Raw genomic sequence first — 18827 nt, 5'->3', positions numbered from 1 at the left:
TATTTACAATGCAAAATCACTGAGAACATAACAATGCAACAATGAAAAGTTTATTTTTATTTCTGTAAACTTTTCGGTGTTATCCTTTGATGCGGAGAGAAGAAAAAGGAAAAGAAGAAAACTCCGCCAACAATGAATAGTACACAAGAACTCCACACTTTATTGTTATGTATACCTCTTGAACTTGAGCACTTTCTGTACTTTTTGGTGGCATCTTTTACTTTCCCTTCTGTATATATGCACCTCTAAGGCGCACGCAAGTGATAGAAAAAACTAACTCGAGCAAAACGTATCTCTTTACAGTGCATTAAGTTCACTAAATATGCAAAAAGACATTGCTTAGGCTACATAAAATATTAATAAATAGATCAAGATATTTAGATAATTTAATGCATAGTAAATATCATACATTATACACGATTAATGTAAAACAATGAATGAAATGAACAATAAAGCATAATAAAGCATAATTTGGTAAAAAAAAAAAAAATAAATAAAGCATAATTAAACAAAAGCATAATGTGGGTTGCTCTATTTATCAATAATCTTGAGTTGGAGAAGCAGTAAAGTGTCATGATCAGAAAGACTTCCCAAAACGCCACATCAATTATCGACGGCTCTACGACCATCATCTAACAGGTGACAGGCAAAAATATGTTGTCACACATGACGAAGTATATATGTACTTCAAAAATTACTATAACAGGCAACGTGCAATTTTCTGTAGAGAATATAGTGTTAAAGACTTCCGAAGATGATATCGTGAATGTAATGGAAGTTTTGTCAAGGGATTACTGTTTCTTGCTAGTTTCTGTTACAATAGGAAGCAAATGATACAAAGTATCGCCAAAAATGCCAAAAGTGAATTCAAATTATCATCAGACTAATGTTCTGACACCATTATATCACGATGATGTTTCTCGTCTGTACAGGAAGGAAACAAAATAGGTATGGTTGCATCAAGACAAAGCATCTAACCACACCTCTTATTCTACGGTGCTCTTTATTCAATCAATGACAGGAGAAACTGGTATGCGTGTCATTTCCTTCATGCACGTTCCAGTAAAATGTCCGGTTGCTTCACAGATGCTTTTGGTATCCTCAAACGGGTCTTGGTACAGCGGAGACCCCTCACCATTACGGCCTGTGTAAAGTCTGTTAAGAGAAGTGGTTTCATCATAATCGGTGGTAGCGTCATGGAGTTTTCTGAGGTAGATGTATCTCGAAATCGTCACTGAAGACCAACAACAATCTCTGTATACGTGAATACTTATCTAATAAACAAGAATATTAAATAATGGAAAATCCTGGGGTCGGCATAGAAGCAATTATTATTCCTAGAGTACGGCTTATATTCACTTTGTACTGATTGCATATACTGTTATCAATTAAAAAGAAAGAAAAAAGACAATAAATGGGACAGATTTCCCGACCAGACGTGGAAATTAGATACGTGATCAATTTTGGAATAAATGAAGGCTTTATAGAATATATTCATCGAACGAACACAGCCCACTAAATATCCAGTACTCGCATAGCACTTTTGGTTACAATGAAAAGATGGTGAGTAAATAAAATAGTTTTTTCATTGAAAAAAAAATCCCCAAGGTTCATTTCTGTTAAGGCTGCCTACGAATATACTCACATAATAGGTAGGATGAATTGTATCTCAAAAAACAGTAAGAATACAATATTATAAGGGATTTATTTTCAAACTTCATTTATTACACACTGAAATGGTTGGAAACAGATTCAATGTAGTGACTCTCACAATATTCAGAAAGCAAACAATGGAATTTTGGTACTGGGAGATTATATATGCACAAAAGAAACAGAGCAGGGCGAAACCAATTGTTGGAAGAGAAGAAACAAGATTTTTTTTTTTTTTTTTTTAATAATAATAACCATGGGAACACTGAATATTGAAAAACAATTCTGCATTCCTGAAACATGTTCAGAAGAAATATTTGTAGTCAGTTCGATCAAAGGTATTGCTAAGATTTCGAAACATAAGCTGAATTTCATGGCAAAGAAACTACCAAAATTGATAAACTGAAAGGGTACAATAACGAGAACGAAAACCCATATTAGGCATTATCATGGGTGAGCGAGACAGACTTACTGAGTCTTATTTCTAGTGACTCCACATGTAACTAAAACGATCGAAAATAAGAAGTACATCAATAAAATTAAACATTAATCTAATCTTACAACTTGCTGGAAGCATCTACCAAAAAATCGTTTAGGCCTTCCTCTAGGCAGGGCCGCCCTTAGGTGGTGCGGGGCCCGATTGGGAACATTTTGCGGTGCCCCAGGTTTACAACTAACTTGCACCATTGCACGAAGGTCTGTAGAACCAATACCGTATATATATTGTGCTCTCCCTGCTGGTCTAGTGGTTAGGTATGCGCCAATGGTGTACATAGTCTTAAGCCCTATTCACGGTGCGACAGCATACAAAATTTAATTTCATAATCACTCCCTTTCCTTAATCATCCATCTCCTAAAGAACAAATCCTGGGACCTAAAATAATATATATATATAATTTTATTTTAAAAGTTTAATAGATTTTGCAGTCAGAATGGATGGCAATCAAAATGTGAGTTTAGTGAGTGGAAGAATAGACTAAACATAGGCGTATTTCAATGTAAAATTATATATACGTAAATCTACAACTAGGAATCTGAAAAGAGCATGGTTATTTTACTACTTGTTTTAGTGCCCCCCCACCCCTCTGAAATTTTGAAAATTTGTTAAAATAAAAACCTAAAATTACGTTTTCAGTCCCTACATTACCAAACACTGAGGGCCCCCGGACTCCCCTGGAAATTTTAAAGTTTATAAAAGAAACCCTAAAATTACGTTTTAGTTTCCCCATTGTCGAAAACTTTCCAGGTGAGGACCTTTGGACCCACCTCGAAATGAAATCCTGGCTACGCCACTGTGCACACATTAAATATAGTAAATATCTACAGTACTATAGAATTTCATACTAATCTTTTAAATACACCAGTGTATCAGCATGCCAATCTAACAAATTTCGACACTTTTCGAAAATATAGGTAATGTAACTGACCCCTTGTGATTTGGGAAAAACTACCAACAATCCTTATATTGTGGAAAACACAAGAGAATGACGTCTTAAACGCGTCATAATAACCATAAATACAGTAGTAATGGCCAGACCTGATCGAATTTTTGGCGTGCCCAGGTCATTGACTTAGGACCACCCCTTACATTTTGGCAGGGGTACCTTGGCCCACCTCATAATTTTTGGCAGGGGTACATAAAACAGCCCCCTCAAATTTTGGAAGTTTCCAAATGTAAAAATTTGGTATGGTAGCTTAGGACTAGGGTATGTACCTCTGTAAGTGTTGGGGGCCTATCTCAAAACTGTCAAAAATGTAAATTTTGGAAGTGATTGACCTAATTTATTTCCTTTGATAAGGATTTAACACATTATATAGGTGTATACAGGGGTTCATTGCCTTTATAATACATGTATACTTTGATGCTCCCTTTTTAAATTTTGTAGGGGTACATAGGACCATTTCTTAAATTTGGAAATTACTAAATAACAAAATCCGGTAAACATTCTCTAGGACCCATTGTAAATTTTGGTGTCTATCTTGTTCCCTCTTAATAGTATAAAAATGGGCAAATATTCAAATTTCGAAGATTATTGATCTATTTTATCTTCTTTGATACGGCTTTATTATCTTATATGATTAAATGAATGAGCACATTGTTTATTACTTTTCGTAAGACACAGATATATTTGGGCACCAATCTTAAATTTTGGGAGGGGTACATTTCTCCACCATTAAATTTTGGGAATTGTCAAATCAATAATTGATAATTGTTCTTAGAATATGGATATGTATCATTGTAGAAACTTGGATGGTTCGGCTTATCCCATTCTTTGGGTAAATCATTGTCAAATATTAGTATGGTCACGTGGTCAGTTATTGATGTATGATGGGATTATGGGCCCATGGCTCTGGTACATTGATACGTACCTCTTAAACTTTGTAGGATCACTCTCCTTAAATTTGAGAATTGTCAAGATGAAATTATGTAATATACATTTCTGTACATCCCATTGGTCTTAATTATTACCACCTATGAGTAAAAGAAATACCAAAATATAAACGTAAGCAATACGTTGTACCATGTGGAAGGTGTTATTGACCTTGATGAGGTTTAACACGTAATATTAATATATGGTAGTACACAGAGATTTATTTCCTTTAATGCTCCTTTTCAAAATTTGTTGCGGTACGTAAGACCACTTCTCAAGTTTGGGAGTTACGGAATAACACGTTTTCAGACCACAGCTGGTTCTGTGTATTTCTTTCTAAGGTGAAGAATTGCCAGAGGTTATTGACCTAATTGAGACCTAACTACAACATATAATTATATGGTTAAGTACATAGTTTATTCTAAGACTTACGTATATTGATACACTTTGGGAGAGGTACATAGGACCATTCTTTAAATTTGGGAATTGTGATCAACAAAATTTTAGTATTAGGCACGAAGTTTGAATGATGTATTTAATGTTTAATACTCGATTGGTATGAAACAATACTTTGAACTTTAGTCACAACTCAGAGTCTTAGATCATTAGTGGAAAGTTATCTTTACTGAAATTTGATTGGTTGATTTTACCTCGAGCTTTATAATTTAAAATTTGATAGGAAACCTTATAGAATCTTCAGAGTTGTAGTTATGACTCATAGTCTAAAGTCAATATTTCAACACATGATACCTGATATGCTACAACACTTTGAAATTTAGTCACAACTCACTGTCTAACCTGATGTAATCTCATTGGTTAATCACTGATAAAGTTATTGTTGATGCAATTTGATTGGTTAATCACTGACAAATTTATTGTTGATGCAATTTGATTGGCTGATCACTGCCAATGTTACCCTGCATGTTTACTTATAAGCTTGATTAAGAAAAATGATTAACAGCAGACAGCTTCGAAACATTTTCTCGTTTCTATGTTGAGGAGTTCTCTTTCAGGAGGAATTAACAGTAATCTCTCATTATAGACGAGTCCCATTTCTCTTTATAACGTTTTTCCATTTGCAAAATGTTCTGGGGAAAACGTTCACCCTGTTTATTGTTCATAGTAGCTAATTTTTCAGAGAAATAACTCAAATGGAAACGCAATTTTAAAATATATTTCACTCTTGTACCTCACAATTTTTCAAGGCGGCTCTGTACCTGTATTTCATAGTTTTTTTCTCTTACAAGTAAACCTATCGATGTCGAAATCTAGTTTCTTGACCAAACTTGGCAGAGAAGTGGAATATCAAGAAACGAGCGTAAGCAAAATTTAGTGTTTTAGCCCATAAAGACGGCCGCAGTGGCAAAAAATGATTGATCAGAATAAGCCATAACAATGTATGTCAATTTTTAAAATTTAATTTTATTTGTAAAACAGGTAAAGGGATTAAAAAACACATTAACCGACACCGGGAGAAAGTAGACATCTATTTGAGGGTATGCTTATCATGACCGCCATCTTTAAATAGGCCATCTTGTATCTCGCTCGACTTTTTTAAATAGGAAGGGGGTCATGTAATATATTAAATTGGGTTAGAACTTTACGAGAAATGCAGTGGTGAAGTCTATGTTTCGATAAGTTTATATTTGTAAGACAAAATGAAATGCACATTGATATGAATTCGTTGGTTCAAAGGTTTCTTAACAGCTGTATATTTTTGAAAAGAATTAGTCAGGAAAACCAAATGTACGCTAGTGAGAACATCGTAGGTATCTACTTATAAAAGGTATAATCAGCTTGAAGTCGTTATCGACTGCAGACAAAATGAAATGGTGAAGAGACGATCACAAACCTTAAGGAACTGATGGAAGATTGATCTATATTTTCCATTGGATTATTCGAGTTAGAAGGCAAATCTTCATAAGCAGCACTATTTTATACGCAGTAGTGTACATTTGGTGTTTCTGACTTGATTTTAAAAAATACATCCACAGGATTTTTCACAGGAGAGGGCATAGTTTGTTCTCTGATTCTGAATTTTTAACATAGCTATAGTAAGAGAAAAGACATGCAAAGAAGTCGCACTGAGTTGATTTTTTTATACCATCTCTGTATTCATGGTAGTATCCCATGACATCAGCAAGAACGCCAGGAACTTTTACTTAGAAGGCTGTTCAAAATAAAAGATGTGCACCCAGAATAATGATATACATTTTTATACAAACTCAACGAAAACAATATTTTTACGCCCAGGGGTGTATGTAAAGAAATTTAGGGGAGTGTTAGATGTGTTGGGGCTGTGCAGAATACTCCCTAGACATAATATCTATTTTTACAACAGAAGTTGTAAGCGTATAAAAATAAAATAAAATAAACTACTGCAGAATTAAATTCAGAAAATATTTGCATATGCTCGAAAACTTAATATAAACTATTTATTTACTTGTTAGGGAGAGGCCATACTCTCCCTTGTGGAGACCATGGATGTACCTGTATTGCAATATGTTGTTGTGTGTATTTGATAACCTAAAGTAGCAGAGGCATCTTAATGGTACCATAGCACTTGGCCGGAGCCCCGCAAGCATTGGGAGCCCTGCGATCAGAACGACATGTAATAGGAGCAAAATTTAGTTAGAGGAATCACTACATACTTGTTCCCTCTAGGGCCTAATATTCTGTTAAAACGGCACTAGAGAGTAGAGTAGACGGCACTAGCGCGGGGCCCGATTTGGACCAATCGGTCAAATCGACTTAAGGCCGGCCCTGCCTCTAGGATAGCAGAAAGGCTAACGGATCAGACTGAAAACAACACTAAATTAATATTGTCACGACTAAGAAATGATTCAAAGGCAATGATGTGAAGAAGAAATTGCTTCATTGGTTTCAGTATAATACTAACTCTGATTTTTTAAAAATTATTCCATGTAAATAAATGTTGTGCGAAAAGGAAAGTCATTTAAAATGTGTACTTTAAAAGTTTCAGAACCGCGTTGGGCAGATGTGGTTTAATGGAATAGATATATCGTGGTTTCGAGTTCGATTTCCAATGGGGAGTGTATGACTCGAATGCAAGCCCAAGTACTTTAAACAGTGGCCCAGTCTTATATAACCTCGCTGCTATAAAAAGGAGGAAAAACTTTAATCAACAAACCAATTACATCTTTTTTTAAAAAAAATATATATATAGGGAAGTAATTAACGATATCTCCGTGAAACGAATGATATAACATACACTTCATTCAGTTTGAAAAAGGAAACAATGAACTCTTACCTTTGATTACGTTATTGTTGTTGTTATTATTTTGACCTTTTTTGCCAGTGTTGGCAGCGAGTTCACGAAGAAAAGCCTTAATACCTTTCTCCGCCACTTCCATACTTCGGCTCAAGCTAACGTGTGGCTGGTACCTCTCCGCAAAACCATGCAGCTATAACAACGGAACAAAACAGATGTATTATTGTGCAAACTACATTGCATTTGCATTAGTACAAAATTACTTTTAACTTATTTGACTCGTTATCAATTATCTGGCAACTAAGTCGATTACTGTGATCCTTTCGTGAGAACTTGTTAAACTTATACGTTCCGCAAATTTATGTGCACTTTTATTACAAAGGAAAATGTTTTTTCAGTTTAGATTAAATATATATAAATACATATAATGTGTGTGTATGTGAATATGTTTTCCCAAGAGCAAAGAGTTCACGTTATTAAACATTATTTTGCCAGTGGATATTCTTATGCACGTGTTGCAGACGGATTTCGTAGGAAATATCCTGATGTGGCAGTGCCTGACAATTCAACCATTACAAGATTAAACTCCCGTTGTAGAGAATGCGAATCTGTTGCAGACAAGAAGAGAACCGGAAGACCACCCATTTTGTCTGATACTAAACTGGGCTGATGTTAAAATGTGATACACCGTTAGCTCTCAAAATGCTTGAGGAGACTATCAGCGCACCTCGTTCTAGAGACAGTAGTAGACTTTTTTTTTTTCAATCCTATTGGCTCTAGACAGGTATATGACTGGCCATTAGGCCTATGAGCACAAAGAAGAGTAAAGTGGATTATAGTGAAGCATTTCCGAAATACTGTTTAGTCCACAAGATGCAATATTCTCTGTAGTGCACAGTGAGTTTTATTTGTGGTTTGATCAATCTGCATATACAGATTGTGTTAGAAACTGTCAGCTATGAGAACGCAACAAAAATCAACTTTAATAACCTACGAAATTCTCCTCGAAATAGATTGGAAAAGAATAGAATGATTGGAAAGGAGAAACAGAAGTGTAATACAGACGTGAAAAACTCAATGGATTGAAAACAAGAAAAGGAAGTATTAATGAATTGGAGCGGGCTTATGATTCATGAGTTACGGAATGTTGCGCTAGACAAAACAGAAAGGAAAAAATTAAAAGGAAAGAACTAAACGAGTATGAGAACAACAGTCACATGGGTAGATGTTCAAATTCAGGTGTGCAAATTAAGGGAAGTATGTGACAAGTACCTAAATAAAAATTTACATTTTGTACTGATGGATGTTGATTGCATCTGAAAAGAGTAGGCGTTGTATAAACGGCGTACTTTCCGTTTATATTTATCATTCTTGGATTGATGTTTCAAAATGTGTCTGATGAAGCCCATGTTACCTTGCGAAACTGTTACACAAGTGTTATTAATATGTATGTAGTTCTTTGGTCATTTTTATTTTTTAATGCTTTTGGAGTTTTTATAGAATTTTAACAAAATATCATGGCTAAAGTTGACAGTTAATAGAACCTTAAAACAAAATGCAAATGTTTAGGTTTATGAACATTATATAACTTTATCAAGTGTATGTTCACTTCTTTGGCGTTAATTTTCAAAAAATGGAAAATACATGTAAATACTCATGCTAAAGTAGATGTAAAAATAAAAGTTATTTGAATGAGCTTTCGAAATATTTTCGTTTACAAAAGCAATCATGTAATGAATTCGGAAGGTAAGTCAATAATATTATTTAGAATTGATAGTTTTCATAATTTGTTCTCGAAATTTAATCAACTAACCTAACTTAATCTTTTTTTTTTTTTGGGTGGAGGGAGTATAATTTTTAATTAAGCACCACTTCTTTCCTCAACAAGGTCTGTCAGATGATACAATAATCATTTGTGAATTTTTCCCAAGTTTATATAAATAAAGATTTTTCTCCAACTTCTAGTCAGTGCTAACTAGTTATTTCTGCTATTTTGTAAACACTCTAAATATGTGACAACAATGCAAATACAAAAACACACGTAGTAATTACTGATATTTGCAGCAACTGACCACTAATCTAACAGGTACGTTAACTGTTTCCAGTTGTTTTCGGCAAATTTAGCCCTCTCTCTTCAACTGACTCAACAAGCTGGGGTAACTGCGAACCATGATTTTTTTCTATTTTTAATTTTTTAAATTTTATTTATTTACTTTTTGAGACGTAAGAAGTGTAACTTTCATTCCTTAATCATATTTTAAAACTTATTTTTCATATTACTCTATCGTCTGTTGAGTTTAGACTGAAACAACGAAATTTATTTTCTTCTTCTGGAAACTTTTACCATTAGAAATGTACGAATTCATGTCTGTTCCATAATTTGTAAAACTTTTTTTTTAAAAAAAGATCTAATTTATTTTCTCTCTGGCTGTATATCATTCTTATCGCTTGAATTGGCCAGGGGCAAACCGGATATAAGTTCAACTCAGAAGTTTGAGCATAACGAGATACTAAACGAACTGATTTATTGTACCTGATATATGAACATAAAGAAGAAAAAAATAATTCGCTAGCTTTTACTGTGCAATGCTTTATAGTAACACACAATGTAATTATACTTTATTGAAATGAAACACTGAGTTGAACGTCCCGTGCTTTGGCTATTGCAGATGGTAACTGCAAATGAATGGTGAAAGGAAAGGTGGAATAGAGATAGATAATTGAAGTGGGAGAACCACAAGAGATCTATGATCAGTTTGTTTGTCTACTGCAAACTTATACGATCTGGAATCGAAACACAAGCCTTCTTGGTGAGTACGACTGTTCTATCATTGAACAACCCTGCTCGCAATTTATTATTCATTTATTATTGCTTATTTATGTCATAGACTCCCCTGTCGCCAAATGTTAGCGTTCTTACCACAGTGCGAGATACCCAGGATTGATTCCAATTGACAGGTCATGTGGTTAGGAATTTCGTTAAGCTGTAAACGTATGCCTTTATATAGCCCTGATACAGAAAAGGAACGTAAAGATATTATAAACAAGTTAAACACGTTCAGGATAATGAATAACATTATTTTTGAACCTCTTGCAAATTCCATTCATTTTGTGTAATACTGAACTTTTCGGACCTCGGTTAAGTTAATCTTTGTTGTGTTTTTAATATTAGCTTAGAACGGAAGCGTCTTCCACGTAAACTTCATACGAAAATAGGATTAACCCAAAAGCCAAAATAACAGTAAAAAATATTTGGATAAATATTCACGTTGCAAATGAAAATGTGGATGAAGAGTTTTTACGACACATTCGCTACATCTTATATAAGGATATTTATTAATAGCACGAAATATTATGGGAGAATTATTTTATCTCTGTTGGAAATTATCCACTGTATTGTCCTGAAATTGTTTACGTTACAGTGATCTGTATTCAGAGATGGATTTTGGGTCCTTATGATAATGATTATAAAGATGTTTTTCTTTTTATGATGTATTGTAAAGTGAGAAACATGATCGCTTACTCTGAGGGAAGAACGCAGACTGAAAGTACTTGAGAATAAAATCACGAGGTGAATATTCGGACCCAAGAGGGACGGGAATTGGAAACGCGGAAAATTCGTAACGAGGAACTGCATAATTTATACCGTTTACCAAACACTGTTACGGTCATCAAGTCTAGGAGGCTCAGTAGGTAGGTCACGTAACCAGAAATGTAAGAAACTACGAACGCTTTCAAAATTTTAACTGGAAATACATTACGAAAATGATCATCACTAAGATCTAGGCGCAGATGGGAAGACAATATGAAGATGGATTTCGCAGAAATAAGGATACAAAGTAGAATCTTGATCCGGTTAACTAAGGACAGAGGACAATGAAGAGCTTTTGTGAACGCAGCATTTAATCTCTGGGATCGGAAATAAAAGTAATTAGTTTCTTTTTATTCGTGATTTTGACTTATATAAAACACTGACCTAGTTAATTTTGTTGAACAATTAACAAATATTCATTCTGCTTATATTCAAGTAAATTTTTAATACAACTGAAATTGCTGTATCATTTCTTTTTGGACCCTGATCACTTTAATATTACGTTTTGTCGTATCTATATAGTTTTCTTCGTATTCATAGATACGCTTGTTAACATTTCACAGTTCGTAAAATGGTATTGTAAACTTAAAGAAGATTTTAAAGCTTAAAAAATATTTAAGATCGGGTTTTTGAGATCAAAAACGGCTGGGAACGAGTGAGAGGTGTCCCCCCCCCCCGCGCTAATTTACTGAAGTTTCAGATTTTGAGTAATAAAACTGATTTTAACAATTTTTATGATTCTTTTAGCTACATGTTTAATATTAGGTTTCTGAGTGACTGTGAATTTCTTGTCAATTTTCGTAATGAGTGTATTACCCTTCCTAGCCACCGAAGGTTAACAATAATGTTTGAAAGGGAAAGTTTGATACATTCCTATACCAAATATCTGGTATATTTTACCTAATTTTGGGTTTTGGAAAGTATTAATCTCACTGTTGACTGAAAGAGACGAGAAAATGTTCCTTGCCAACCTATTACGTTGTAAAATTCTGAAATAGTATAGGTTAAGCCACAACAACTTAGTAGGATACAGTCGGAGTTCGAAAATTCAGTGCTTCAGTAGAAGGGAATGTGCAAAGTTATATAGAAATAACGTTACTGAAGTAGGTCCAACGTCTTATTGTTGTGTGCTGAATTGTTATAATGACTTTTATCTTTCCCATCATGTACCTAAGTAGAATGACGTAACTCATATATGAGGTCAGCAGGTTTTCGCTTCTATCTGCAGTTTTTATCAACCGCGATAGGGAATGGAAGATACATAGCTTTAATGCAGTTGGTCCAGAACCCATCACTTACAGAAAATGCAACAGTAGAAACGCATTTAACATTCGTAAGAATTCACGGATGTAGCACTACGTTGGTACACAATGAAGTGATAGTTAACACAATATAGTGGCCGTCGCACATCTTATACATCTTCTACAAGGTGTTCAAAACACTTAATGATATATAACGATCTCGAGTAGCAACATAAGCAGGTAATCGGTTGAAAAAAAAAAAAAAAAAAAATGATGGATGTCTCTCTGGGTATCTTACGCTCGCTGTAGATCTGGAATAGGTACACGATGGTCGTTGTCGGAGCCCAGCAAATGGTCAGAGGCTGTTCCACAACTAAGAAGTTTGGTTTACTAGAACTCCCTTATATGTTTACACTGCCTGTCTGTGTTCGTCCGTCCGGAAGACACAAAATATCGAGAACTATTTGATGGATCACCATCAATTTTGGATAAAATGTCAGGGGTCAAAAGTTAAGAATTGAGTTCATCCATCCACTGGAAATGCAGAAATCAACCATTTTCGGTTTTAACGTTTATCAGTAGAAGCAATAACGGTAATAGATAGTGAGAAGTGGTTCTCTGCAATCGATTAAGCATCCCGAACTCCACTCCATCTTTAACTCTCTACTAAATCTGGAAGTAATAGAAATTCACTTCCGGTTTCAATACTGATTTATGTAAAGCAAAGACGCTAAGAGATAGCGAGAAATATTCTTTTAAACCGATTTACCGTTCTACGAATAGGTGCGATCTTCTCTCTTAACCTCTTCGATTCAAACCGGAAGTGGAAGAAAACAACACTTCCGGTTTTCAGGTTGATCACTATAGAGTGAAATCGGTAATAGAATGCGAGAAGTTGTTTTCACAATCAATTAATCGTCCCACGCATATATTTCATCTCCATTCTATTCTCTGTACTAAAACCGGAAGTGGTAGAAATCTACTATCCCTTCCGGTTTCAATACTGGCAAAATATCGCTCAATATAAACCGAACACTTTCACGTGGTGTACAAGTTGCACTGCTGCCTGTATTTCCCACGTCGTCGGCATCTAGAAGTAACAGTTACAGAACGTTAAGTTGTCCTGTGTATACTACACACTATAAGCATACTCTCAAAATACAAATTAGAAGCAAACCATGTGTGTAGCCTATTGCTCCGTACCCCAAACAAAAATGTTATTTGCAGATCCTTTACGCTGGGTTTCCCTGCTTACTGCACGCATACGGAAAAGTTCGCAGCCTTACTGTAACTGAAACTACTTTCATCGAGGAATATCACTGTCTCATCACACCACTACCTCCTGACATCATCAAAGGCGCTCCTGGAGATGAATAAATGTTAAGGGTAATCATGCAACAGAAACGCAGGATCGTAGATCTGTTTTCAAAAGTCAATAATCTTGTGTTCGTGTGCTCACACATGCTACTCAATGCATTGCGGCAGCACGTCTGCTGTGAGAACCCTCTGTTCCTCATCGTAACACACTACCGGTATACCAATCACACATTACGACCTCCGAACGCGGCAACTCTGTGGAAAAATCACCTGGCCTCTCGTAGGCCCATCGTTAAGACCACTCTCGAAATCAATTACAGAATAGAAGTGGCATCATTCCGGCACTGCACATATTGACTGTGATTCACACCCGGATATTTAGACAACTACATTCATTGTTATCCAATGACCTTCAAAGCCATTAATTACATGCACTTCACGGACACATCAGCCTGATGTCTACAACGGCCAATGTATCGGGATTTCCAAATTCAGATCAGCATTACCGTATTTTACGGACTATAAGACGCACCTTAATCTTTACGCAATTTTTTGAAAAAATACCGTAACATTTTTAACATTTTTATTATTAGATTGCAAATTCAGACTTAAAAAAAAAAATCTTAGTTTATAAAACCGAACTGACCTTTAAAATCCCTGAAAATTATCATCTGAACTTCGGCGCACTGCTGCTGCCAGTTGAATCCAATGTTGGCAGATAGAGATAGGTTTCCCGTGGCATCGACTATATGGCCATTTTTAAGACTAGCGGGAATTTCAAATCAAATACAGGACATTTTTATATTAATTTTGAGTATAAGATGCACATGAATTTTTGAGACAATTTTTCAAAGAAAAAAGTGCGACTTATATTTCGTAAAATACAGTACCTCTACATACACATTCTGAGGTGCGGATTTTGTTGGAATCAGACGCTGCATATGCAGTTTTATGTTTCCACCAATATACAATTTTTGATAACATGAAATAACGCTTGTTTTGTTTTTGTTTTAACGTGAAAAACTAAATTTAAAATAGTCATAGCACCATTTAACGAACAACTATTGTACCGGTTTCAGTAGGAGATAGTAACTTTCCTGTACAATCTTCACTTTTAGCACAAAGACTCCGTCATTTGATTACAAAACTCCCACGTGGCTATATGCTTAGCGTATGCTTTCGGTGCGGGAGACCAGGATTCAATTCTTGGTGGGAGCTCACGTGGATCGGATTCCACATTAAGCTGTAAGTCAACGTCTCATATAGCCTCGGTGCTGAAAGGGACACTAAACTCCAAATCAACCAATCAATCACAAACTTAATTAAATCTCAAACCGTGCAGTATGTGCTAAACACCATCGCGTCTCAGGGTGCTTCCGTGATTCTCCCGTTTCCTAGAACTTTCTCATTTCACAAATTTTTCTTGATTCAGTTGCAGCCTATAGGGTTTAACCACGGGACATTTTTAAACTACTAAGAGTGATCAAATGAAACGAGTTCAACATTCCCGGTGGGTATAGTTGATGATATGGACTGTACTGTGGTAGCGGCATACACGTAATAATCAATGTGAAACATTTCCTGCCTTTGCAGGAATAAGGTTTGAACCATTCCATTCACGATTCCAAACCCGTCCAAGTCGGATCAGCCAGCAGTTATCCAGTTTTTGAGTGCAGAGGGATGTCAACCGCTTGAGGTATTCCGTCTATGGAGATCCACGTATATCGAAGACGGCTATAGTGCATTCGGTACGAATGTTTCGCACATGACCAATAACAGCAAGAAATCTTCCCCGTCCCAGCTATGTGTATGATGTTAGCACAGATCACAACCGTCCTACGATGGATGAGTGTGTTCCGTCGGTCCACTAAAGAAGACAATAAAGGGTTGACGGTTCCATAGTGATGCTGTAGTACAGGATGCAGTCAACGACTAGTTCGCTCAACAACCGAATAATTTCGACTTGGACGGCATTCGTCAGCTAGTGGTACAGTGGGACAAGCGCTTGAACACCTACGAGGACTATTTCTGAACTACAAATATCATGACTAGACTTCGGAATTTTAGGCACGAAAAACTACATTTTAGGTGCCTAAAATAGGCCCTCAAAGTACGAAAATAGGTGCTAAAAATTTAAAAAAAATTGGCTCTAAAATTTAACTGTAAATTTTCCAAACATCTTTACTTGTATCTTCCCACAATATATATACATATCACAATAGTACGATTTTATTTAAAGTTCCCGAAACAATAAATGACCAAAAGTCTTTCCGAGTTTTCTACAGTCACTGTTTTTTGTCTGCTAAAACCATTTTCGCTGCAGAGAAATGAAATGAAATCTTTGAGTTTTACGTCCCACGGTTATGCCGGTTAGGCTAAAGGAGACGGTGATGATGAGATGAGTGAAATGGTGGAATGAAGAAAGTGGGAGGAAACGGGAGAACCCCGAGAAAACCCACGAGCACGGTGTTTTTCCACCACAAAGTTCACATGGCGGGGCTGGGATCGAACCCGGGACCCCAAGCACCAGAGGTGAACGCTCTACCACTGAGCCACCGCGCCCCCCTTTCGCTGCAGAGAATGATCTCTTATCTGGAACCGATGTTATAGGTGCATATTTGAAAATGAAATGAAATCTTTGAGTTTTACGTCCCACGGTTATGCCGGTTAGGCTAAAGGAGACGGTGATTATCAGTAATGAATGAAATGGTGGAATGAAGAAAGTGGGAGGAAACGGGAGAACCCCGAGAAAACCCACGCACACGGTGTTTGTCCACCACAAAGTTCACTTGGCGGGGGCTGCGACCGAACCCGGGACCCCAAGCACCAGAGGTGAACGCTCTACCACTGAGCCACCGCGGCCCCAGGTGCATATTTGAATTTGCTTGCATTTGATAAAAGTACTCTTCCGGAAGCATCTCGTTCTCCCCTGTCAAGACTTGCCGTGCGATCCAACACATTAAATCATCGGTTTTTCTCAATCGTAATTTCCCATTCACACTTCACTTTTTCCCCAACTTTTCCCGTAGCACTTTGAAGTTTTATTTCTGTACCGACTCTGTCACCTGCTAACAAGAGTTCTTTTCTTAACTTACAATTTGGCAATTGTTAAGGCAAAAATGAAAAATTTGCCTTTATGGACACAAGATCTCTCTTTACTACCGTGTCCTTCACAAGCTGCTTCAAAGCTATGAGACACGCCCTAATACCCTTACCAGGAAGTTGTTCAACAACAGGCCCAATAGCATCCAAGTTTTCAGGGTAGTACAGAGCTGCCTCAATCCATGTTCCTCAGCGTGTTAAAACATTTTGTGGAGGAAGAGAGATGTGGGGAAGTTTTTCCCTGAGAAAGGCAATTCTGGATGGAGCTTTACAGAAGGTTTTCTTCATGTTTGAAATGAAGTTATTTAATTCAGAGAATTCACTTCTGATGGTTTCAGAAATCTGTGAAAAGCATGTGCCATACACGTAACATGAATTAAGTTGAGGTAGAAGGTTTTCAGATGTTTAGAGGCAGCAATCATGTAGGAGTCAGAGTCGGTACAGAGAATGAGAACTTTGGAATCATCTACACTACCGAGATATAGGAGTTGCAAACTTTTGTTTACAACGTAAGCAATTAACTGGACATTTACTTTCTGAATTTCCTTACTACTGATCAAGTGGGTAAGTGAAGGTTCATCTTCATTGAGTTTCCCTACAATGACATTTGATATGTACCTGTTGCATGCATCTGTTGTTTCGTCGACGCCTACCCAAATGCAGGAAAGGCCAATGTCCTCCCTAATCTTAGCGAGTGCACTGATGTATTCGGCCACTAAATATGTCTTTCTGAGCGTTGCTTCAGACGGAATCGGCTGCTTGCACCACTTCTAGAAATTGTTGAAACACATTATTTTGAAGGACATTCCATGGGACGTTCGCAGCAACTATATGGCTTTGGTAAGTTCTGCATTAAATGTATTCTTGGTTGAAGATGTAGAAGAGGGTAACCCACCCCTCACCTACATGTATGCTGACCTTGAACAAATATTGCCCATGGGAAATCATGCAACAACCAACCCCTTCCTGCTTCCTCAGAGTAGCTAGAATAAGTTTATCTTCTGCTCTCACAAGTTTCTGACGGAGTATTGAACAGAGATGAGATTAATATTTTATGTTGCATTTGCTACAAAGCTTTCACAAAAGCTATTCTCTAAATAAAATAATTGCTTATTTGTTAATTATTAAGAAAAGACGTGAACAAGAATTTTAGGAATGATCAAAAAAATGGGTCAAAAGATTGCGATCTTAGCCAATAATTAGTTTTTGGATTAGGGACCAGAAAATTTTTGAACGACCCCTAAATCCAGTTTTCGTTTTATATTATATATATGGAATAAGCACAGCATACTGAGTTAAGTGATAGTTTGGGTTTGGCTACACTGTATGTAGTTCTCCAGATATAAGGCGTACAAGGAAATTTTTGATTGAAATGTATTGGATTTTTTAAATATATTTCTGGATTAGGGGTCACAAAATTTTAGAACGGACTCTAAATCGAGTTTTCGTATTTTTTACGGAATAAGCACATCATTCTGAGTTAAGTGATAGTTTGGGTTTGGCTACGCTCAAGGGTGCCCATGTTGTGGTTTCTAGTAGGGATGGCCAGAACCGATTCCTGGCGGCTCTGAACAGATCCGGTTCTAGAAGATCCGGTTTTTCGGATCCAGGTCTGGAACCGGTTCCGGAGGTCATCCCTACACTAAACCCGAGCTGCTGGCAGGCTGTGAACAGTGTGCTAGATGAAATGGTGGAAGCGACAGGCAGGCGCCCAGGCGGCGGCCGCTTGTCTCATTTGCCTAAACAAACTGTGTAACTGGCAAACTCATTGGCTAAACAGGCAAACTCATTTGGCTAAACACCCATGGTGGACCAAACTGTATTTCTGGGGGGCACAAACGGCTCTGGCTGGGAAAGGAACAAGCGCGTGGTCCCCTTTGCAGTGTTTTAAAGGTGAACTTTGTGCCTCCTTTACGGTTCTTTGGGGGCTTTCGGATCCAGGTCTGGAACCGGTTCCTAAGATCCGGTTCTGTAACCGGGTTTTCGGATCCAGGTGTGGAACCGGTCCCTAAGATCCGGTTCTGGAACCGAGTTTTCAGATCCAGGTCTGGAACAAGTTACTAAGATCCGGTTCTGGAACCGAGTTTTCAGATCCAGGTCTGGAACAGGTTACTAAGATCCGGTTCTGGAACCGAGTTTTCAGATCCAGGTCTGGAACCGGTTCTGAAAATCGGATCTCCAAGAACCGGTTCCACCAGAACCGAAACTTTGTGGCCATCCCTAGGGAGGGGGGGAGGGGCAAGTATAAACGATATTTCAAATGTAGTCTCAAATTTTGCGGTAACTATTCTAAAAAAAATTATTGGGTTTTCGATCTTCCG

The 18827-nt window shown here is 36.8% G+C and overlaps 1 protein-coding gene across 1 annotated transcript in view; it reads right to left on the bottom strand.

The window, feature by feature from the left end:
- LOC145690682 (ATP-dependent DNA helicase DDX11) overlaps positions 1-18827 on the bottom strand; it is a 117420-nt gene that overhangs the window by 45121 nt on the left and 53472 nt on the right. Inside the window, exon 10 of the mRNA XM_081765822.1 lies at positions 7294-7447. Coding sequence (XP_081621948.1) covers positions 7294-7447 — 154 coding nt within the window. The remainder of the gene's footprint in view (positions 1-7293; positions 7448-18827) is intronic.

The sequence above is a fragment of the Thermobia domestica genome, chromosome 7 (assembly GCF_964235325.1).
Source record: "Thermobia domestica chromosome 7, izTheDome1.hap1.1, whole genome shotgun sequence".
Classification (NCBI taxonomy): domain Eukaryota; kingdom Metazoa; phylum Arthropoda; class Insecta; order Zygentoma; family Lepismatidae; genus Thermobia; species Thermobia domestica.
The sequence above is the reverse complement of the archived record's forward strand: the minus strand, read 5'-3'. Positions and strand labels throughout refer to the sequence as shown.